The following is a 25,292-nucleotide window of genomic DNA, read 5'->3' as shown; positions in this document are numbered from 1 at the left end:
AACATCCTCAAAGCTCCCAATCACAAGCAGTGAAAGACATTGTTTGGTGCAGCGTTGCTTTTGCCTGTGTCAGTGTTGTTGCAAAGGCAGATTCATTGAAAGAATATGTTTGAAGCATCTTGAGTTCAAATAATTGAACTTTAGCTGGAACTTTTTGGTTTCTCATCTTGAAAGGATGTTCTGTTTCAAAAACTATTCCATTCTTTTAAAATCATTACAGAGCTGAAATAAGAATCAAAACTGGTTTGGATTAAACTTTTTGTTTAACCTCAAACTTTATTATTTTTTCATGCTGCATTGCTTGCTGAAATGTTTGTTTCCTTTTTTCCCTTCCTCAATTTACCAGTGAATCACTTTATCGCTGTGTGAGATAACGAGGTTGAGCTCCAGTTTCTATATGACAAAGTGTCTACTACTCCATGAATCTGAACTCTCTTTACCTCAAAAGAACCTCTCTCTAACCATGCATCTAACCATGCAGGCTATGCTTTGTGGCATAGGCGTAAGGCAGTACATGTGGGAGGTTTGCAACCTGGCTGTCCTAGAGATAAGTAGAAAGCTTCATTGAACACTAGCATTAACCGCACAGCCTTCAGAGCCGCAGTAGGGACATATTCTAACTAAGCACAATTATGGAAACTCATGTGTTTGCATACAGCATCTTGTAGAGAATGACAGGGAATTTAGTAGAAGCTTAATGGATGTGACTCAACCAGAAAGGGAATCTCAGTGCTTTCCCTGGGAAATCAAGCAGAGTGGTGAGACTCGGCTCTCCTAGCCAGGGGAAGAGGAGAAGAACAAAGGCTTATTTAGGAGTGCAGTGAAGATTCTCTGGAAAGTTATTGTATTTTCTTATTTAACAGGGAAGATGCCTCTCTGCCTCATACTTGACATCTACATTTTGCAGGGCCCTTTAGTGATCCAGCTAAAATGCTGTGCCCCTCTTTTGAACCGGCAAAGTCAAAGACAGCTGCCAGCTGGGCAGCGCTCTAAATTCATAGCTCTAACACCTCTCTTTGACTATACTAAACCTAATGCCTCAGCCAAATTCCTAATAGCTACGCTAATCACCTTCTTGAGCCCTAGTTAGCACAGAGCCCCAAAGGGAGGGAGGTGAATCTCAGTGGCAAACTCACTCCCGGAGATTAAAGGCTATGTGCAGCTTGAATCTGCAATACTCATAACATCGAGGTGTGGACTACTTGCTCCATAAGGGTTCCACAATCAATTTTGTCCCTGTGGTGACTAATCCTGGCAGATCAAGTATTATTTATTGCTCTAAAATTATCCAGATCTTTTTCTCTCTGCAGTTGGAAAGTAGGTTATTTGTTAGACACCATCCAGTTGCAGCAGAAGATATTGATGGTTGTAGTCTTTTTAATTATATGCAGACACAATCCTGTGCAGAACAACAGCAAGTGCAGGTTCACTAAACAGGAAAACTCACTTTTTTTTTTCTTGGAAGACAACACACATATATTCTCCACTGTCTCAGGGATGCTACAGTTTACCTACCAGGGTTTTTTCCCCCAAATTAAAGAGAGATATCCTTCCCTGACTTCTCAAATGTAAAAGCAGATATTGTTCCAGGCTAGCACTGGATGCTTACAGAAATGCAGGTGAGAGGTGCCTCTCTTGTACATATTAAACCAGAAGAGCTAACAACATGTTAAAAAAGACAGAGAAAAGAAATGCTAAAAACTCTACCTTCCATTATCAGATTGCAATAAGGCCAGAAAGCATGTAGGTAAAAAAGACTATGTTGATACAAAAAGAAAAAAGAAAAAAAAAAGGCAAATTCTTAAATGAGTGTGTGAGAGTGAGCACTTGCAAGCAGTATGAAAGCAGAACACAATGAACAGTGAACAATCTTCCCACCCTTCTTTCCCGAGTGATTGATGTTATAATCAGGAATGGTGGAGCTATACAGGAAGAGAAATTACAAGGCCATATTCTTGACTGGTGAAAATGGAAGTGTTCTCATTGATTTCTATGGAACCACTGCTGTTTAAGCCACTGTAAGATATATACCTAAGAGAGGTGAGATAATGTGCAAGGATGGCTAAGATAAAAGTAATGAAAACTTATCACAGGCACTTTGTTCCAAGTAAAAAGAACTCATCGCCTCAGAAAGCCTTCAAGAAGTTGTTCTTTCAGTTTAACTTGTGCTTTATAAGTAACAATGAATACATATACTTCTCTGTTGTGAATGCCTTTTCAACAAAGACATATTGTCATTAATCACTGTAAGATTCATTATTAGCTTTCATGCCAGGCTCTTTCTCAGTGCAAACACAGTGCCTGTGTTTTTACATGCAATTATACCAAAATACAGCTATGCCCTGATTATGTTTTTTAATACACGAGGCACAACGCCTACAGCCTTCCTTGGAGGGCACAGTTTGATTTTTTCTGTGGAGCACAAGAGGTACTGAATGCAGTGACTGTGTGCTAACCTTGCAGAAGGCACACTGCAAAACTGTCCCACAACTGCACAGAGCACTGCAAATTAGGACTATGGGACCGAGTATGTTGCTAGTATTTTTATCTGCAACTGCATGCTTCAGTTGCCTATTGCTAATCTTTTCTTTAGCATGCAAAGTTTTTGTAGTATATCTATGAAGAATATAAATCTGAAACTATCAACATCTCTAAAACTGAGAAGCAGAGAGTAAATGAAAGAAAATTTGATTTGCCCTCATGTAGGCTTTTCTATACTATACATAAGGGGCTTGAAGGATTATTACTTATTTTAGCATCATGTATATTTTTTTCTCAAATCATTCTTTTTTTGTATTTTAAGATTTACTATAACTTTACAAAAATCTAATCTTTATTATTATTTTAAAAATAACAAAAGCAGATGAAAACAGATTTTGAAGGTTTTCCAGGCCTTATTCTCACCTTATTCCAGTTCTTATTCTCATCTAACAGTATTGCTGAAAAACAGCAGAGAGAGAGGCAGTCCTTCTTTGAGACTACTTCCCTACCCCTTCCAGTAAAGGCCAAAAGCTCAATAGCCCTCTCTGCAACTTCAGCAAAACTTTGCGTAAACTGAGAAATACGAACAATTGTCAAGGAAAAAATGGTATTCCAACAGCACGAAGAAGCCTATGACTCACATTTTGTTTAAGAAACAGCAATAGCTTAAATAATAACCTGAACAAATCTGCACAAAAGCATGTGGTATAATCCAGATCACCTGGTATACAAGGTAGTAACACTCCCTGAATTCCCACAGATTTCAACGCAGCCAGGATTTAATTCCTGCTGCACAAAATCTTCAGTATTATCTACTCATAGAAAATATTTTCTGCAGTTATTTTTAGCAATATTTGGTCTACTTTTTTATTTTGTTTTGGGGTATGTGCAAAAAGGTTGGACTAGAAAGGCCCACTATAAACTTTAACGTAGAAAATTTACTGGCAAGTAACCTATTTGAACATACGTTGAAAAGATTTTGCAAATTTCTGCTTGTACTTCAAATATACGTCTTAAACCCACAGGTGTTATGCTTTGATTTACGCATAAGTACATCAACGATTAAAGAGCAAGACAATTACAATGGAGCTGATGAATTCTTAATCTCAAGAACAGTGCTAAATTAAGGGAAAACACAGTCTCGTTAGTGGTTGTTCTTTTGTGATTAAGTACTAGTTATCTGCTATGTTTGACATTCTGTAGACCTATTTATTTGATTAATTTAATTGTCATCTAATTAATTTAATTATTTTGTAGCAAGTGCTGAGAAGCTGGTGCATTCATGGTTCTCTACATGGTTGCTCAGCTGATTACCAGCGCCACAGTTTGCTGAACTGGTAAAAAGCCGCCGCCCGGTCCCCGGTGCCCCTTTCGCTTGTCTGGGTTTGACTGATGTGCCCTCTGCTCGCTTCTGTCTCCGCGCCGTTGTTCACAGATTAATGTAGGGGATGGGATTATTCATGGTGCGTTTAATTAAGCATGTAGGTAATTTTTTTTTTCAGGGTAAAACTCCTGAAAAGTCATTGCACTTTTGATGTGAAGAGTGTACATAAACAACTCCTCGGTTTGCGAAGAGAAAAAGAAAATTACAGGGTGGGAGGAGGGGGCGGGGGGGATGGATGTAGAGGGGAGGCTGCTTTCCCCGAAAGCACAGGGACAATTTAGGGGAAGAGGGGGAACAGGGAACGGGGTTGGAGGCTTTGTGTGTTATTGCAGTTGTCGTCCGCATGTTCACACGTTCATTTTTGTTGGACGCAACTTTTGAACAAACAGGCGGCGTTGGGCCAGGCTCTCTCCGTCCCAAGGGGCTTTCCATGCCGCCCGCCCCCATTCCCCCTCACACACCGCACAGCGCCGCCGGCCCCAGCCCCACGTCGTGCACCGGAGGCTCGAGGAGCCGCGCTGTGCCAGGTGCCGGGCAGGCAGAGCCTCCCGGGACCTCCGTGCGGAGCGCGGCCGGCGCATCCCGCTGTGCTGCTGCCTGAGCGCTGCTCGGCCGCCAGCGGCGAGACAGCGGAGTCCCGGCGCCTGCGCCCCACCGCGCCGTGCGGAGGGGGCGGGAGGCAGAGCGACGGGGCGGCCGGGACCCGGCCCCGGGCGAGCCCCCTGCCCGCACTGGCGCGGCGGCGGCAGCAGCGTGGGCGCGCACGGCGGCGGGGGGCGCGGAGCGGGCCGGGGGAGCGCCCGCCCCACGCGGCTGCCCTCGGCCCCGCATAGCACCGCCGGCCGCCAAAACCGCCCTGAAAGAGAAGGAGAACTTGTTCGTCCGTCCTCCGCCTGCCTCCCCGCCGCCCGCGCATCCTCTCCCGCGGCGCATCCGCCCGCCCTCCGGGTGCTGCTCCCTCCCGGGCTCAGGGCTGATCCACTGGCTCTGGCTGGAACGCTTCGTCGCTCGTTTCCCTCGGAGGGTTTTTTTCGGTAGCGGTATACAGAGGAGAGGCTCCGTCCCTCAGGCACCCTGCCTCACCCTGCGGGGGAAGGGAGCTGGGTGGGGGCAAGCCAGGAAGGGAGGATCTCAGTGGCTCTCCTAAAATCTATCAGCAGGCTGCGAGGAGGGAAGAGTTTGGCACTTTGCAGCCGAGGCTGGGCTTGTTTTCCCTAGCGGTGATGCCGCTGGACTGAGAGCGGCGCGGCCGTGCAAGTTAGGGGGACGGAGTCCCCCCCTTCCACCGCCCCCCAGACCCGGTCCAGCGCCTTCAGCCCCGGCGGCTCGCCCCTGCCGCCCCACTGCATGAGCGCTGCTCCGAGGACAGGGCGGTTCGGCGCCTGCTAGGGCTGCTTTCCGCCGCCCCCCAGACTTCCCCACCACCGACGAGGAGCGGAGCGCACCCCGCACCCGGAGAGTTGACTCGGCAGGCTCCGTGCTATGGCGAGGCTGCGGAGGAGCAAACTAGCTGCTGGATTTCTATTACTTTTCCAGTGCCTGAGCGAGCGCTGCCAGCTCTCCGGCGGGGAGACACCGAGGCAGAGCCGCGGTAAGCGAAGCCGGTACCTGCCGGGCGGGGCCGGCCCGGGGCAGTGCGGCCGGGCCGGGATCGGGTCGGCTCGGGGGGCCGGGCCGCCTTCGGAGCATCCCGCGGTGTGGGCTAAGCTGGCAGCTCCACGGGCCGCGCACCCGGAGAGAGCAAACGCCGTTCGGAGGCTGGCTCCCCCTCTTCCTGAGGGAGGCCCGGGGTCCCGGCTTCTCACTTTTCCCTACCCTGGGCTTCTCCGGAAAGAGCTCTCCATGACTTCAGTTTTTATTTTAACGGGATTCGGGACTTTCCTCCTTTAATGGATCTGCCCCGCGATCACCGGGAGCCGGTGCTGTTCCCCTCCCCAGCCCCTCCGCGGTGTTCCCGGAGCCTCCTTCCCAGCCCTCTGCGAGACGCGAGGGGCTCCGCTTAAGCGCCGGGAAGGGAGGGACGGAGACACCGGCGTCCCCGGGAGCTCTGGGGTGCCCCGACAGCCTCCCCCGCCTCCCTTCCGCGGCGGGGCCCCCCTGCTCTCCCGGCAGCGAGCCGTGGAGGGCAGGCAAAGTTTCCCTGCAGATTCTGCTTGGAAGAGCTAGCGGGCACTCTCCTCCCCCGCGGAAGTCAGTAGCTTGCAGCCTTCCCTGGAAACCGGGCGTTGAGAGAAGGAGCAGGATAATGGAAGAAGTCCCCCGGGGTTACGTGATCTGTTCTTTAGGAGCGAGAAGCTCGCTCTGTTGACTAAGTGTGCTTGTGAAGTATTGGGGTCCTCTTGTCAGTCCTTCTCTGAAACACCTGTTAATGCGTGACACACAGCACCTGTAGTGCTTTCTCTTGGGCCGCTGTTTCCCTCAGCATGGAGGTCCCTTTTGATCACTAAAGCCTTCTGTATCCTGCATTCCTGTGCTGTGGAGGAGAAAGCTGCTAAAGGAAACCTTGGCAGATAGCACTTGCAGATAGTGAGAAAAGTAGTGGGTTTTGTGTGTCAGGGGACCTTGCCTGCAGAAGCTTCTTGTTTACAGGTATTTCCAAAAGCTCTGCCTGTATATTTGAAACACCAGCCAGATTATTATCAGATGAAGCACGCCTACTTGCTTCCCTGGTGCAATAGAACTGCCCCTTCTTCCTTTTCTTAAAGGTTTGATACAGAGGTGAAAAGTTTAGTGGTCACAGCGTAACTGACCCGAACAAGAGAGACTGGGTAGTTTTTTTAAATAACCAGTGAGATTATGTGCTAGACAGAGCAGGATTTTCCTAGCCAGGGGCCTACCACTGAGTTTTGGAATTGTTAAATGACAAGGTAGCTCAGCAGGTTGCTGGGGCTCACATGTCACTTGGGGCCAAAGGGAAAAACCAGGAGGAGACTTTTCATGTACTGCTGCAAACGCCGTGAGCTGTAGCCAACAAATCTTGGTATTTGTTAACATTAGTTATAAAGGAAAAAAGTGTGGGGTGAGATTAGAAAAAGAGAATTACTATGTTGTGGACTGAGCTCACAAAGTTTATTATCTTCCAGCCAGTGTATCCAGACAATAAGATGTTAGTACTGACTAGGTCAAATAAAATTTATCAGTGGACAAATAAATGCTGCACATCACTGATTTAGGCTATTAAGCTGTATTATGTCTGCACCAGGAGGTGCTAAATGGAAGGTATACCAATGGATTGCTTATCCATAAATCATTTAGTAGTGTCTTATATCTTCCTGAATGGGCTATAAAGTATGAAGGAGTTTATAATCAGGCAAATACTATTCTGATATTTAATCCAGTCTGAAGAAAATATGCCAAGCAATTGTTTTCTTCCACTTGGAAGATGGGCAACCTGATGTTAGTTTTGACAGCCAGATGTTTATAACTTGGGCATCTTTTCTGTTCCTCTTGCTTAAAAAAATCTAAATTACGATAGTAATAATTAAATGTCATTTACAGAATTAGGGTTTTACTTCCTTTTTTGTTGTTGTTTGTTTGTTTGTAATACTGCTGCTCTTTGGATAAAAGAATGCAGTGAGAGATTGTGTCTAATCAGTGAGAAGAGGTTAATTATGTAAAACCAGAAATTCAACTTCAGGTCCCATGAGTCAAAATAAAAAGTAATGTTTCAAAGTTTTACTGTATTTAGCACCTACTGTATCCCTTTAGATCAGCTCAGATAAAACCTTTAAAGAATTAAAGAATAAATGTTTGAAGTAGCTGCAAATTCTTAATGGGAAGCTGGTTTTGACGTATTCTACAAATACTCAGTAACGAAACACCTTATTGAAAATGAATGGAATAACAATATCAAGAAATGGAAACATTTAGTAAGCCTGGGCAGAGCTGGAGCCATGGAGGATTTCTGAGGATGCTACCAAAGGGATATGTTCTGATTTCAACACAGATGGAAAAAATAATACAAAGGCCTTTTTTTGCCAGCTCTTCAGATTTACCTTGCTGAGTAAAAATCGAGTCGGACCAATTCAAGTGCAATAATTTTCTAGGCATGCTGGCTGTCTCGGGGGGTTTTTAAAACCCAAATTTTTGTGACCAGGGTGCGAGGCTGCAGTGGACGGAGCGGTGCCGTCCCCGCCAGAGGGCGCAGCGGCCGCCGCGCGGGCTGCGGCTCCTCTCCAGGAGCCAGCCGTCCGTCATCCATCCCTCCATCCATCCATCCATGCATCCTCCCCTGGGCCCGGGCAGAACTTCACTTTTGTTGATAAAAATACTATAAATCCAGAATAGAGGTTCTTAGACACAAGGTTTGTGCGTGTGTGTTGTGTTTTACAGTAGTAAAACTGAATATGACATGAATTTAGTGAGGTGAAGCAGACCTTTGAAAGCTCACACCGTAATTAAGGCTTCCAGTTGTACAACTGAGGGCTCGCTGTTGAAGTGTTGCCACAAGAAGTCTTGAAAGTGTTACATTCTTTTGCAAATGTCATCAGTCAGAATTAGGAGGCTGTTATTGTAATTTTTATTCTGTCAAAGCATGTTCCAGAATCCTCATATAATTTATATTAATTGGACTGCTGCTGTCTCCAGGCATCAGCATTCAGATGGGGGTAGAATTATTTTTATTGGATAAACTGCTATTAAGGTGTGTTTATCTAGCATTTACCTACTGCTGAAATAGTAACATTTTGTATATTGCCTGAGCTCTACTCTGTTTAAAAAAAAACCCAAAAACTGAAACCAAACTTTCACCATTACACATTAGGACCCTCAGCTTTTATCGTAGCTTTTTATCTTAGAAGTATCAAAAGAAATACGGTATTAGACAACATGTATATCAGGTGTTTTTCTGTTTGTGTTCGTATTTTTTTTTTCTCTGCCTGATATGTAAATAGGGACAATTGGGTTAGAGAATCCTAGTGACACTTGAGAGCAAATCCTATTTGCATATCATATATATTTTACTAAGGATTCCTTCTAAAGAAGTCATCTTTTTTTTTTTAACTTTCTTCCTGGTTCTTCCTTTTTTGTTTTTGTGGGTTTTGTCATTGTCATTTCCTCTGAAAGAGTGGTTGGAAATATTGTTGGTAAATAGTGGGTAAATTAAGACTATAATAAGGTCTTTAATTCAGTTTTACAGAAACTCATTTCCACAGATTTAGAGTAAGATCAATACTCATAGTTCATTCAGGGTTTAAAATTCCCTTGGGGAAAACAGTGTTTTGTTTGGCTGTAAATATTCCTCTTCAGAGTTTACATCCTCATGCAGGCACTTAAAACCCAGGAAATACTTGACTCAGATGCTAGGTTTTGTCTGACACTTAACTGGGAGTTGATGATAAATAATAGGGGAACTAGCTCTCTACACTGTAAACAAATGTAGTAAATGAGGAAAAGGTCTTTATAATCTGAAAAGTTCTTTGTTTCTAGTCAACAATTTACTAGCCGTGCATACAGGCCATTTAGAGCAAAATTTTGTGGCAACACCTACTGCCTTGCTGAATACCAGTTTCCTCTAAAAAAATGCAGTTCAGGAGAGCTGTTTCCTTTTGAGGAAGAGAATCCTCAGACCATGAAGGAGGCAGATGAAGAAATGCATAGTGTAAGGTGATGAGAGACCCCCTGAGGAAAATAGTGACAGACCTTAACATTTTTCATTAAGGACTTTTTTGGCAGATTTTTGGTGGAGCAGTGCTGCAGGTCCCTACACCTGCACAGAGTTTAGGAGATGGAGGTTTAGACCTGAATCTTGTTTCCTGCAGGACTGCTGTGCAGCAATGCCTGAAAGGTTGCTTTGCTTTGAATTATGCCAAAGACAACTATCACACAAGAAACATGCTCTGTTGAATCCTACTGGATTTTTTTCCACAAAGGAGACAAAAATTTCTTATTAAAGGCATAATTTGACCCTGCTTTTTATAAAAGTCACTGTGGTTTCATTGGACTGTCTGAAGTACTGAGCAGTTCTGCTGCTTGTAACCTTGAAAGCACTGGAGAAAAAGAAAACTCTGTAGCAGCCCCAGTTTCAAAACTTATCAAGGCTGCAGTCTCTTAGACTGAGAACACAGCTGGGGTCACTGGTATTTTGAATTCCCGGTGTGGTTCATGCTTCTTAAGAAAAATGAATACTAAAGGAATTTAAGGCAGCAGTGGTTAAGGTAAGCCTCTGCTGGCGGCGCTCTACAGAGGGGAAAAATTTGATGGGAGCATTTATGATGTTGCAAGCTTGCCAGCCGTGTGGAATTATATCCAACTATTAGGTTTGATGAGGGTTGAACTGGGAGTATTAATGCACTGCAATTGGCAGATGCCATACTTCCTAAATTGGAGAATTGCATAATCACAGCAGAAACTGGAAGAACCTATGAGTTTTCTTTCTACGGAGAAGTATGCAGAGAGGTCATGCTAAGTGTATGTGGGGTTTGTTTTTGTTTGTGGCTTCTCACAAATGAGCATAAAACATTGCCCTGAAGTAATGTTTGTGAGTGCCGAGTGCTGTGTCTCATCATGGAACACTTCCTCCGCTTTCTCCTCTTTTCTTTTTTTTCATCCAACCAATAAACATAGCTTCAGTTAGCGCTCCTTGCTGTCAACATTGAGCAATCAGTTGCACTAAGTATCTGTAAATTCTGGGTTTGAAAGAGCTTGTGTAACATGTTCATCTCCTTCAACCAAAAGACAGTGTCAGAGCGTATTTCCAAGTTGGATTTGGCCCAACCTTCTGAAACAGGAAAATGGAGCAGGTTCTGAGGCCAAGTTCGGGGTCAGACATGGTACTTGAATTGAACACACAATTTCAAGCGCAGAAAATATCTTCTTGGGGTGATACATCAAGAGAAATGTAAGGATTAATATGAAGATAGATACAAGGCAAGACATCACAAGAATGATGCATGTGCTTTACTCAACAGTGGTAAGATCCCAACAGGAATATTCCCTTCAGTTTCGAGCAAAGCATTTAAGAAATATGTGGACTAGTTGAGGACTGTTGTGTGAAGGAAAGAAGAAAGGAACAGTGCTCTAGAGACTAAAAGTAAGAGATGACATAGTAACAATCTTAAAGTGTGTAAGAGACTTCCACAGAGGAGGGAATAACTTATCCTCAGCAGCAACTAATGACTGAAATTGCAGCAAGGCAGACTTTAAACGATAAGGCTAGGGGAGCAGATTATCTGTGAGTAGTCTTCATCACTGAAATAGGTTAGATAAACATATGTCCAAAATGTCATTCTATCCAAAGAGGCAGCTGTTCCTGCCTTGGAGCAAACGGCTGGACAGTGTGACCTTTCAAGGTCTCACCCATCTATCTGGAATTATTCTGTGTGGATAGTTTTAAGTACACAGGGGTTCACCTCGAACTCTGCAGCTGGATAAAATACAAGTATGAATTCCAGCGCTCTCTTAGCTTGAGGCCTGTGTCTCTCATTTCTCAATGATATATGTGGCTTTAATGTGATTTTTTACACACTATTCTGTAGCTGCAGACAAGGTAAAGACATTTAAAAGTGCTGCTTTAGTTAGCGTTCTTATGGCATAAGGCTTTTAAAATTAGATTTTGTTCTTACTTGTTTAGAACTTTCACCTTTTAATGTGAACACTGCCTAGCTTCCATTACAAGCAGTTTTTTTTTTTTTTTAAGGTATTCTCATGGTGACTTTTTTGGTCTTTAGCAAACATCACTTATCCCATGTTATTTTATTGCGTGAGAAATCCTTGATTTGAATAGGGAGAGTTCCATAAAGGGAATATATAAACCTTTCCATTTAACCTATCTCTGGCAATGTTTCAAATATATGTTGTGTCACAGTTGATACTAGGATCTTGGGTCCTTTGCTTTAGAGATGTAATTGAACTGTGTCAAAGGGCTGCTTAATGTTACAGAGATGAAAAGCCATTTGTAGTATTTACTGCAGCTTTCCTTAACTGCTGTCATAGGGCAGATTCCCTCAGAAATTTCAGCTGTGTTTAGTAGCAGAATAGGATGCTGTGGTTATCCAGCACTTTGAGGTGTATTTAATTTTTCCTTCTATTCAAGTATTACCTTTTTTTTTTCTTCTTTGGTCATAATGTGCAAACTGCATCTGTGCTGAATAATTGCAGCTTTTCTTTTCATACAAGTTGCTACTAGGCTGATTGTAAAAGGCGAGTATCATCCATTGTAAATTCAGTGTTTTCTGAAGGATGAAATGTTAAAGAGTGTTCATCACTATGCAGATTCTTCTTCTATTAGTCAGCAGCTGAACTAAAAATCCATTGGAAAATGCTATCTTGGCCTCCATAGAGAACTGGGAGCCAGCATAAGCTGCTCCATGATATTCTCCAGCTGCATGTTTTTGCTTTCCTGTGTGGGTCTGTATGACTCTCCTTTTGAATTTGCAAGCCAAGCAGCATGTATTTGCAGTTCAACCTCAGTCACCCAGGGATAGAAACCCAAGGCTTCCTGTAAGGAGCTTCTTTGTGGCAGGCCAGGTTTCAGAGTTCCTAGGCCCATCCTCTTCTGCCTCATCCTTCCTCTCCTTCTTGCCCTTCCTGCCTGCTTCAGAGATTGCTTCCTCCTCACTTGCATTGTTTTGGTAGTGGACGTGACAATTCTGTAGGTCAGGTGGATCAGACCTGCTCTTGTTAGTCAAGCGAGATTTAAAAAAGAGGGAAAAAGAAACAGAAATGACTACATTTTATAAGAGGTAGAGAAAGTGAAAATAAAATTATAAGGAGAATGAATGTAGTATTTCAAAACCACTGAGCATTAAAAATCCTCTTAGAACAACATAAAAACTCTGGATAAGTAGAATACCTGAATTCTATTTAATAATACCAGGTGTTATATTGGTTTAGTCAAAAAATGTGCAAAGAAAGAACTAGTTATAATTGGAAAATTATGTCAAACTTGACATACTCTTGTCAAATATTTCAACTTGGAAGTGTCAAAACAAGTAATTTTGAGTTCCTTGTTTTGATGATAAAATATCTCATTTCAAATTTTTCATTTGGACTTTTAGATTAGAATTGCTATATTATGTATAAACATAACATTGTTTTGAAGTTTATGTGTGTGTACCTATACATATTTTTCATTTAATACCCTACAGCAAACATTGGCTACTCATTTTTAATCTGAATAAGATCAAAATTTTGACTAGGATGGAAGATTAACTTTTTAGTCACCTCTAATTGAGACTTATCAGTGTTGAAAATTTGGCTATGCAAGCCCTGTAAGACCAGGCCATTTTATCTTGTAGAAACCTTACTTTAATTTAATGACAGGAAAGGAGAGAATAGCTGAAAAAAACCAGCCATCTTGATCATCCAACTAGGGATTTGGGTTTTTTAACTTTATAGCATATTTCTCATGCAGGTGCTTTTTGGTTAATAAGATATACATGAGGCAACAAAATTAAAAAAGATCACATTTTCCAGATTGCAGCTGCTGTGAAGATAACAGATTTATGTTTTATTTGCGGTGAAGGCATTTATGGACTAGAAGTTCAGCATTTGGTGTATTGCAGAAACCTGACCTCAGTATCAACACAATTTATTACTGGTTCTTATTTAAACTTATATATACTGATCTAAGTTATGGTCTCAAAACAAATAAAATGATTAGCATGAATCACCATTATAGATTATCATCAGTTCTAGTTTCCTTCTACTTTTTATGATGTCTGTTATTAATTTTCTTTTAAAAAAGTTTTTATTAATAATGTATGTGTAATTCAATGCTTTTTAGTTTATTATGCAAATTATGCAAGACTTAATAATTTACATGTATAATTGTAGACTGTGGAAATACACAGTTTTTCATGTTTACATTCAGCCACCGAAAACCAAAGTGTTCTTTCCTCTATTAAACATCACACTAAGTAAAAACATAATTCTTTCCAGTTTGGCTCATGTTAATGCATTTATCCTCCCCAAACCTTCTCTGCAAGCTGTTGGAGGCGTTTCTATCTTTCCAATGCATAGATGAAATAATAACAGTAGTAAGTCGTCCTAACAATTTCTTACTTAGAACAGCATAGCTAAGAAGGGACTATGTAGGTCAGCAAGTATTTCCCTGAGATGAGAAGCAGTTGAGTCACGAATGTCTGTTCCCCATGCCCCTATGCACCACAGGCCATCAGTAATGTGCTTCCTTTTCACAATCTTCAGTCATGTGGTAAAATAGCTGCAGCCCCAAGTATAATGTGCCACAGAAGTAACAAGGGCATTGACAATAGTTTGGGTTTCTACAGTAGCAAAGAAGTTTTAATTTTAGTATGCTTTGTTTGAAAGCTTGTCAGTCTTTATCTGGTTTTGCTTAGCCTGTTTTTCTGTTTATTTTTTGACCTAATATACTTGGCTTTTTCACCCCCTGTTTTGTTTCATGCACAATTACATGGACAATGATTGCAGAGTTGGTAACACTGGTTTTGTTTCAATTCAGAGTCATTTTTTGGAATAGCATAAATGCAAAATGACTCTTCCTGTAGTAAACCCATCCATTTGAATGGAGAAAAGGAACTGCCATTATCTTTTGTCAGCTACTTGAGCTCACCAGGTATGCATCCTGAAAAGCAGTCTGGTGTTTAAAAGGAGGTGGGTTTATACTCTGACTCAGCTGACCTGCCTGAGGATTGGCAGTTCTGCCATTCCATTGTGTTGTACTGCAAGCTTGAATCAAGCTTGTGTTCCTAACTTTATTTAGGTGTTCTGATGTTCAACCTCAGACTTTTGATTCCCAGCACTTTTCATCAGGCAAGTTGTATGCTCTACTTCTCCATTGCTGTTTGCAAACACTTATTTTACAGCTTTCTTAGTTGTTCTCAAAATCATCATAGATATATGCTTTATATTCATTAGTATTCTTGTTCTTGCAAAACCTTATAGAAGTTAATATCCTAATTTTACAAATAAGAAGGTGGTTTTGAAAAAGTGACAACCTTGCCAAAATTAAAGATTCATCATTTCTGTCTCAGAATCAGAGCTGAATTTTTCTGCAATTGCCCAGTGATCTTCTGTGTTTCCCCTCGCTTCACCAAATTAAGGGGTGTAATTTCTCTCTGCATTCTTATCCTTGAATTCCCTAATCTCAGCTTTTAAATCACAGTCAGATCTCTGATCAAGTAACCTGTCTGTCTGGAAAAAAATCCAGATTAGAGCTGACTGAGGGTTCTGATTAGTGTAGAGACAACCAGGCTTAGTTTGAGACTGCTGTAGGTTCTGCCATTACTGGTGTTCCTTTCCTTGCTCAGGCTTGCGTCAGGATGGGGGTTTGTCTCTCAACTGTTTATGTAACAGATCCCAAACTGCCACACTTTATAGTCTAGTGTGATAAGTTTCTTTCCTAAACACAAGCATGTCTGAAGCATAGACAAATACTGGGTCAGATTTCTGCCGATTAGCACTTCGACAACTTGGAAGGACTATATCCAAATCTTTTTGGTTTTGTCCTTGAGTTCTTGGAGAGAAGAGAATGATGGTGTTCCACAAACTGTAAAATTATTTTTCCTGTAATTAAACTTTAAGAATAACAATCCAGATTCAGAAATTACTAGTCAGAAGAATTCCAAAGCAATCAGTTTGCAGCACTGCAGACTAGAATGCTTTGATTGTTCAAAACATTTGTCCTCCTCAGAAATGATCATTGCAAGATGTAGAATATTATTATTTTGCTGCATAAATATGATGCCAGCTTTTATTGGAACTGTATCTTCACGAGCTTTTAAGGAGAAAGGTTATTGACAAATGGTCTATAACACATGTATTTAAACAGTCCATGTACAATACTCTGCCCCCAATGCTATAAATCATGATGAAGTTTCCTGTAGAGTATTTGGCTGACAACAGAACTGATAGAACAGCAGACCAGTGCTTTTCAGCATCTGCTGTTTAATCAGGTTGTTTTTGTTTGTTCTGCAGAAATGGTGATAAGTTAAAAAAGCTAAATTGTAAAATGCTGTTATTCTTATCTTGCAAAGTATATGAGTTTCCCTCCCCCCCATAATTTGAAAAGAAATTTAAATTATCCTTTAGATAGTAGCTCTAATAGAGCCACCAGTGGGGGAAAAACCCAACACAAACCAAAATACCCTAATAAAACAAGAAAGCAAGAAGAACAACAAAACCATTGGGGTGGTGGGGATGTGGGAGTGAGGGGTGGGGAAACGACCCACCAAAAAAAATTAAAATCCAAACCCCAAACAGGCTTTATGCTTTGGATTACTTGGTGTTCCATCTCTAGGCTCCAGTTATGGAAAGCTTCCCTTATTTAGAACTGTGCTTAAATGTTTCCTTAACTGTATTAATCTATACAAGTGGTATGCCTCAGATTAGTGGACTGAAAAAGATGTAAATGTTTAAGACTTTTCTCTGATCTTGGACCTTGGAATTTAGTTGACTCAAAAGCTCCAGAACATTTGCAACAGTGGCAATAAGTTTTGCAGCATTGTTGCAAATCTGGAAATGATTTGTGGAGAGAAGGATCTTTCAGCAGGCAGGGAAAACTGACTTCCGCCTCCCTATATTGTTGTAGTGGATAAAAGCAGAGAGTAATAATCTCTCCTCTAATGCATACATGTTTCATTCCTCTTGAAGAGCTGGGTATTGGGGTTTTTTTGAATTTTTTTTATATGATGTGCAAGACACGTTTAGGAGATGTGTGAACTAAATATTCACTTAGATTTTATGATCTGTCTCCAAGGCACTGAAATGTGGCCTGAGCTTGAGAAGCAATAAGCACACATGGCTCACATCAAATTTAAGTGTAAACACTTATTACATGCTGATTCTTGAATGCAAATTTATGGTTTATTGTTCTACTCTTTATGCAGAAAAATTGCTGTTAGCTTCAAGGGATGACCCAGTGATGTAATGAATCAAATTTTTGTCCCTAGGCATGTATAGAAAACAATCTGAAGGTAAGGTCTTCAGGATAGGAATTTATGTCCAGCTTTAACTGCGGAAGTTTGCTATAGTTAGTGTAGGATGTAAAATAAAAACAGTTCTTTCAGCTTAAGCTTTGACCCTCCCATGCCTGTATTTGAATTTCATTATTTTATCCCTGTTCCGCTCTTTTATGGCACAGCTTAGTGGGGGTGCATACCAAGCCAGCATTCCTACTGAAACTTAAAAACTTTGTGGGCAGGGAGATTGTCCAGTGTTTGGTTATCTTTTGCATGGCCACAATTATGTTTTATTGATCATCATAAATCCACTGCAGTTTTAACTCTATCTCTCTAATTTTCTGAGAGTCTGATCCTGATGCTGGTACAGTTACAGTGCTTCTCTGCAACTGAAAAAGAGTTATCCCTCTTTTTCCAATAATCTATTGTTTGGAGATCTAGGGAAATTTTTTTTTAGACTTTTAAGTAGAATTCAAATCCATTTTGACGTTCGCCATAAAGTAGGAGAAGGCAAAGAGAGAAAAGATGTAAATTCATTATAAAAAGAAAAATAGGTGCAAGTCTCAATTTGGCACAGCACTTAAAAATGTGACTGAAGTGTGTGCTTGAAGTGCATATGTAAAGTCTTCACTGACTTGTGCTAGAACATGCTGGTAGGTGTTGCTGAAATGTTTATAGGGCCTTTTATATCTAGAATTTAATTTAGGGGAAAAAAAAGAGGTTAAATTCTGCCCTCACATACTTCAACACAGCCACAGTTTACTCCTATAAGAGCAGTTTGGGCCAATTTGAAATAAGTCTTTAGCCCACAAAGCCCTCCCTCTAATTTTGTACTGTGCTCAATAACCCTTAGTGTATGTGAAGTATTGCCGTGTGGGATCTTTGGTCATGGTAGAGCTTGATACCGCTTTCCCACGGGCAGTGAGCATGGCTTGTATGCTCCCAGGAAGAGAATGAATGAATGGGAATGATTTTTACCTTGGTACTGAAAATGCACTACATTTCCCTAAGTTGTTGATTATATTATTTGAAGGCATTTGGGATTTGGAGGCTGAAAGGTTCTGGTTGCCTGTTTCATTGCTGACGTTTTTATTTGTATTATCTATTTATAATATATGATAGTGTAATTTACTTATTTCTAAGGGTAAAGGAAGTACATTTGGTTTCAGAGTGCTTGAGACTCTTGAAATGTAAAAAAGAGAAGCAAGAACAGCAGAGTCCATGGGTTGACTGCAAGAGCTATGAGAATATTTACTGGGCAGGAATGAAAGGCCTGATTCAGTTCACTCTATACATTTTAGCACCCGTATTAATTCTTTGAGGCTATTCAGTATGGAAGGCTAGAAGAAAGAGATCAAAACATCCATGTGGATTAAGTAACTAGGTTACTTTGAGGACAGATATTCTTCTTCTGTAATTTAAATCTGTAGGGAGCCAGAGAGTGAAGATAGGAAAAGATATATTCAGAAGCTCTATAGGGAAGCGGTGTCCCATTAGGGGAAAATGCTTCACTTGCTATTCTAATTCAGTTTCTTTTTCAATATTAAAAAAAGTAATTATTAAAAAAAAAAAGAGAAGTACTTTCTCTGATTCTTTACTCCTGAAAACCATAGAAAGGAGGAGCTGTGTTGCTGAGTTTAAGAAATGTTATAAATCTCTAAATTATATAGGACAGGTAAACTGGGAAGGAAAGGTTCCCAACCTGTATCTCTCTACCAGGTGACTGCTCTTATCAATGGATTCGTTGTAAAAAATATCTTAGGAATGAAAAGACTTTTTGTCTGGGTCTGTGCTGGGCTATGCTTCTAGGCATTCAGGAGCAATGCTTCCTTTTTCATTACTGAACACCTGTTTTAGCCAGGCATGACAGGATGGGGGGAGGACAGACCAGGAAGGCAGAGTGGGTTACTTCTGGTTTTCAGTATTTCTTCAAAGGTCCAGTTGTTTCCACACTCCTATAAACATGCTTTTCTGAGGGGGAAAGAGGAAAAGAATTGAATAATGATGATAAAGATAAGTACAGGCTAAGTTCTTTTGGCCCTGTGGTAATTTCCTGTATATTTACAGCTGTGCTGTGGCAATAGCGGTTTAACTTGCAGCTTGACAGAGTATCCTCTGACCATCCTTGAGGCACTGTAAATCCCAGCAGAAAACACTAAGATATAACTCAAAGTAATGGCTTCATTAAACATAGGATGCTGAATGTCAAACATGTTCTGCTCTCATTGGACATCCCTCTGCAATTGTGGGCTGTATTTCCTTAACTTGTTAACTGACATGGTAGATCACTTATCTTTGTTTGCCGAGGCAAATTGCTCCAGTCTTCATCTTTCACAACAATCCTAAAACATGTTTCTGATTCAGAGATGCCCATCTCCCTCAACTTGCTCTTTTTATCAGTAACAAGGCATCTCTGCTCTTACTCCCTTGAGGATTCTGATACCCACCTGCCAAGGTATTAGTTGGAAATTCACTGAACTGTATCTATTCTTACTGTTTATTATTTATCCAGCCAAATGGCATTTGAAGAATAATAGCCATCATTCTACAAACTCAGTGAAAAATCCCATGTGCATTTAATGATTTAAAATCATGTCATGTGCTTTTTCTCCCTCCCATCTCTTGGTATTTGTGCTGTAATATTTTTTACTTAGCATTTGTGGATTTAGAATGGATAGCTTTGAATTTCAAAATAACTATTTATAAGCTTTGCTATAGGTTTCATCATCACCATTTATTGAAGTTGTTTTTAAATACTGATGAATTTAGCCGCAAAACTGCCATGTCTAATAACTGTTATTATTTATTTTCAATTTACCAATGGAGCACTGGAGTTTTGAATGACTTGCCAAGATCACACATATCAATTTTAGTGTAGAAACAAGAAAAAACCTCACAGTTTTAATTTGTATTTTCATGTTTAACCTTCAGAGCAGACACTGTATCCTTCATAGTGATGGAACTACAGACTTTAAGTTGAATGTACAAGAACTATTCACTAAAACACAAACTGATAGCATCTTTATAATTTCTGTCAGAATTCCATCATCCTGCCAACAGCTCTTTAACTTCCATTTAAATATTTGGCAATCCAAGACTGGTTTTTTTCTCTCTCTGTTTTTGTAAGATGCCATTCAAGCTTACTGCTGAGTAGAGCTGCAGTCTCTTAAATTAGGGAATCTCTTTTCCTTCCATGGGAATAATAACATATGCTTTACAGAAAAAAAAATAAAAAAAACCCAAACCAAACAAACAAAAACCCCAAAACAAACAAACAAAGAAACAAAAAAACCACCAAACCAACAAACCAACCACAACAACAAAAACGATACCCCAAAAAAATCCCCCCCAAAACCCCAAATCCCTCCCCCAAAACAACCTCCCCCATGCCTCTGGGTGAAGTTATTAATTTAGTTATGGGTTGTATTTATTTGCCATTTTAGATTTTTGAACACTTTTCTGCAACTCTGTTCTCCTCTTTTTCCACTTTTTACTTTTTAAGTTTCCCTTAAATACCACGAGCAAGAATTAGAAGTGGAAGTTACGTGAGGCCAGTGGAACAGGCAGAGATCCACGGTTTGGCAGAGAAGTGGAGGCCTGGACGACTCTGGGCTTACATTCAGGACCTCTTGCATCTATGTAAAGGAGATAATGAAGGCCATATAAATCTTCTCACAAGAGGAGAAATCTGGAGAAATGCCATAGACCAGGGATAGTTGCATTACTGAGACCTTTTACCAAATGCTCCCTTCAGATGTTTTTCAATAAGAGCATGAGTTCCTCTGCCTCAGTGTGCAAGGACAGAAGAAAAAGTACGTGACTTCCTAACATTTCTTCTGGCCTACACATAAAACGTACCTGGTCTTTCATTAAATTACACTACATAGTCACAGGCAGCAAAAAAAGTGATTTGATATTGTGACTGAGCTTGGCTTTGTGATATACCAGCAGCAGAGGTACTCCAAAATTTAAGCTCTGAAGAACCCCATATTCTTTAAGATCTGGAGTCCAGCACAATAACTTTTTAGATTCTTTCCTTGATGGAAAGATTGTATAGTCTGTAGTCTAAAAATAGAATCATCAAATTATTCAACAGCACAGTTTACCTTGAAAAAGATATGCCAAGTGGCTGAAGAGTTGTTCCCAAAGAAATCATGATGAAGAAAAGGCAGCCAATGTGACCTGTTAATTTTCTTGTGCAGTATATATAACTGAGTATTTAATCTAATATCTAGACCTTTTGCAATATAAAATTAATGACCTGTATGATTTATTTTAAGATCTGCTATAAATTAGATGCATTGGTTAGTTTTCTAAAGAACAATTATCCGGTTTGGAAATTTAATCAAGTCATTGAGTTAAATTATTGTCTCAATTCTGAAAGATATTCTCTGAATATTTAGAGCAGATTTGTAGGAAAAAATATGTTAAAAGTTTTCTAATCCTTTGCTTAATAACTTCAATGAAACATGTGCTCCATTTAGCTTGGAATGTCTGGCTTTACTATGCCCACAACACATTTGGAATGCTCTAAGCAAAACTGAAAATATGAGACTCTACCTAATAAGATGAAATTAACTTACAGTTACACCATGCAGTCCTGCAACTGTTCCTGTACAGTTCCCCAAGTGCTTAATCTTACCACTGACATCAGTGGGAACTAAGTGCCCAAAATCTTCTTAAGCACTTCTAGATGTGCAGTATACAAGGTTATATTTTCCATTTAGTTTGGTTGAGTTTATTTTCTGTTCACTTTCAATAATGCCAGATAATGCGAAGGTTTTGCAGCTTAATAGAGACATTCACTTGGGAGCAAAATGAATTTCAGCCATTTAGACTTTGAAATCAAAATAGAAAAGATAATAGTCATGGGAGAGAATGACTTCTGATCAGTAGTCCCTTGTACTCACGGGATATTTGAATATGTGTTTCTTGAAGAACGTTTTCATCTGTTCCTGAAGAGCTCAGCTCTGCAGCTCTCACTGGCCTGAGGGAAGCTTCTGGTCTGGGAAACACTGGGATGTATGTACAAGAGGATCTTTTGATCTGGGTTGTCTTTGTTTTCTGCCACTAAATATTTTTTAAAGACATGTAAAATGTCACAGCTGTGTAGGAAGGATGCAAAGTAAACTAGAAATATTTAGAAGGAGCTGTGCGACACTGTGAATTTATACACTGAAAATACTTATGAACCCATTTTGATTGGTGCTCAGTTGTAAGCATTTTGACGTTCAGTATGTAACCTCTTATATAAATGCACAGACAGAAGAGGTGTCTGTAGGTATTTGTATATATGAATGTGTGTAAGTATTGTCATATTTAAAGACAAGGCTGCATATCAGTTATACAGTAAATTTTCTTTGTTTTCATTCTTTATTTGCCTGTTTCTACTTTGGTTTTCACAGTCTTTATAATAAGGATATTATTTTGAACATTTGTGTGTTTATTTCCCAGAGGTACCATTCCTTTTACTATTCTAAGAGCATGTTCCACTCCAAGTTTTGCTTTTGTTTATTGATAGAATGTAGTCTATTCAGAAAACACAACCCTCTTTATCCTAGCTTAATTACTGTTTTCAGTATTTTGTCATCTTTTTAATACTCAGTACTAATCAAAGTGATAAATCAATAGACTGCAGAAAGCATTTAATAATTGTATTTTCTTGAAATTTACTTTTGCTTTTCCACTTTTCACTTCTACTAGTACCTCATATGGTTTGTGATAGTACCTCATAGTGCATTCAAATTAAGTGACTACATGGGGACATCACTTTTCTTTGCAAGTCCTTATACAAGCAACTTCACATGTTGATGATCATTGTGCACGGCTATACCTACAGATGTTAGTCTAAATTTGCTTTCCTTACTCTGGCAAAAACCCCAGTGCCTCCAGTAACAATTTCCCTGTTAAGGTTTATACCTGTCCCTGCTGGAGCAGCCTGGGTCCAGCTGCTCACAGCTGCTGTCTAGAGCCTAAGAGGAAGAAGGCACATGAAGCTCACAGTGCTCTCCAGCCCAGGAGGAAGGCAGGTCCACAGTGTGGTCTGGTCACCTGGCGTGTGACACAGCTCCTGAGAGGCAGGTGAATTCTGCTTCCTGAGTCTTACAGCTGTGGCATAATAATGTGAGGCCTTCAAAGATTGTTAGAGCTGGGGGCTAAACCTCATGTTGAAACAAAAGCCAAATCAGTGATATCAATACTGTCTAGGTATTTACTGCTTCAAAACTCTCCATGGGCTGCAGGATCAAGTTTCAAGGGAGAAAATCCCTTACTTGCTTATATATCTAATTGGTTTTTCTGTAGCAGGTGGATACATTTTGTGTTTGGCATGAGTTATATGCTTAGCATATAAAAGAAAATAGAGGAATAAACTTAAATTGAAACAAGATGATTGGCGTTTACTACTCTTTAAATACTGTTCTCTTATGTGGGGAAGCAGGAACTGAAGAGATTGGGAATGCCTAATGACTTTTCATAAATAGACCTCATTGGCAGATATGCCTATGTAATTTCCTGCCCTTGAGAGTTTTATGACCTTCAGCCCTCAGTTGCTGTCTTTTACTGCAGCCCTCCGTCTGCTGAAGAGAACGAATCTTGCAAGAAATAGTTGTAAGTAGAGGAGTCGCTCGCCCTTAGCAAACTATTACCACCTTCCCCAGGATTCTTCATTAGGACACCTGAAGTGATGCATATTTTAAGAGGGTTTAATTATAGGTCTAGTGAAATGTGAATAAAGAAGGAACTCAACAGGCCCACAGATGTTGATGCAAATTATACAAAGTGCTTTGTTGAAAGAGGAGCCTTTTAAGACATACATACCCCAAAAGATCTCTTGTAAGTCTATCCAACAGTTGTAGCAAAGAAATTCCCTATCCTTTTCACTCTGTAATGATAATACAAATCAAAAACATTCTCAACTGATATCTGTATTTTAATAGGTGGGTTGTTGTTTTGCAGATGGTTTTGGAAGAAACATGTTTTTTCTATGTATTTTTTTTAGAGATGACTAAATCATGAAAATGTATTTATTCAAAAAAAAAAGGAGCTTTCACCTTTTCACCCTTTGATTTTCAGTGTTTTCTTGGGAAAAAGGATCTGCTTTTTAATTTGGTGATACATGACATTTTGTCATATGTCTCATTTTTCAGGAGAAAATAAATACAGGCAATTAGACTTTAGAACACATTTGGAAACAATAATTTTAAAATTTCAATTATATACTGATGTAATGATTTTACCTTTTTTTAAATTAATTTTTTTAAAAGATCTAGGTGACTTAAGAAAGGGAAGATTATTACTTTACTGTTTAGTGAAAACAGTTTGTGGTAGGTCTTATTTTACTTTTCTTCCCAAGGGCATTTGTTATTATATCCCATAGAGGTTTCTTGTTAGAATCATAGAATATTCTGAGTTAGAAGGGACCCACAAGGATCATCGTGTCCAACTCTTAGGTGAGTGGCCCATACAGGGATCAAACCACAACCTTGGTGTTATTAGCACCATGCTCCAACCAACTCAGTTAATGTCAGGGTCACTTGTTGCTTTCTTCCCATGTTTTACCAGATGCCGTACTGCTGGTAGTAGGGGATGGTCAGATAGAGAAAATGGTTACTAAGAGAGGAATTGTAATGGACATGGCAAGACTGTGAAAGAAAAAGTAGTAGCAGTTTCCCTCCAAACAAACAGAAATTCTCATAAACTGGCTTTGGGATTGGTCTTTTTTAGTATTTTTGTAATAGAATTGTCATAAAAAATGAGAGTATGCCAGTAAATTCTGCTGTTGTACTGACAACTCCTTTTAATTTGTGTCAGAGGAGGACTAGAAGTTCCTGTAAAAATAATTATGAGATGGTGGAGTATGAAAAAGGCATGAAATAATACATGGTCAAAATTCACACATTTGGTGACTGATAGACAAAATTTCTCCTTCTAAACTGAAATAAAAACTTATCTGCCTCCTTACTGCAGAAAGACTGGACCTTAAAAACATGTGACAGATGTGGAAAAAGCGAATGTGCTACTAAAAGATATGAGAACCAGCTTTTTCAGCAGCAAGAAGGAAGTACACTGATATAACTGAGCATAGAATATTTCATAAAGTTCTGATCATTCATTTGCAATAAAAATTCATTCAAATTGCAACAGGTGCAGAGGAAGCCTTTTTGGGATGAAAAGGACAAATCATCCTCTGTGAGATGGGATAAATTTCTTTAGTCTCACAAAATAAAGTCTGGAAGAAGTTGTAATAGCTTTCTGTAAATATATTTGCAGAGAAAAAACAGAGAAGAGGAGATATTTGAGGTAAAGAACAAACAGTTTTACATTTGCCATGAATAAATTTATGCTGCAAATACAAAGATCAGTAACCATGAGGTTCTGAATGTGCTTCCCTTTCAAAGTGAAAGAGCTCTCTAATGAGTGCATATTTAAAATTTATGAAACATATAGTGGATACACATGGCTGTAGGGTACTGGAGTTCTAACTCAGGTATTACTGCTGCATAATTTAAACTGCTCCCTTTGGGTCCTGTTGTGCAATGCGGAGGAAA

General features: G+C 40.1%; 1 protein-coding gene across 1 annotated transcript in view; it reads left to right on the top strand.

The window, feature by feature from the left end:
- The first annotated feature begins 4,664 nt into the window (after positions 1–4,664).
- Positions 4,665–25,292, top strand: part of PLXDC2 (plexin domain containing 2) — a 257,231-nt gene continuing 236,603 nt past the window's right edge. Inside the window, exon 1 of the mRNA XM_027695655.1 lies at positions 4,665–5,456. Coding sequence (XP_027551456.1) covers positions 5,348–5,456 — 109 coding nt within the window. The 5' untranslated portion in view covers positions 4,665–5,347. The remainder of the gene's footprint in view (positions 5,457–25,292) is intronic.

This window comes from Neopelma chrysocephalum, unplaced genomic scaffold, assembly GCF_003984885.1.
Source record: "Neopelma chrysocephalum unplaced genomic scaffold, ASM398488v2 Primary Assembly neopelma1_102, whole genome shotgun sequence".
In the NCBI taxonomy this organism is placed as follows: domain Eukaryota; kingdom Metazoa; phylum Chordata; class Aves; order Passeriformes; family Pipridae; genus Neopelma; species Neopelma chrysocephalum.
Note: the sequence above shows the minus strand (reverse complement) of the source record. Positions and strands in the feature narration are given on the sequence as shown.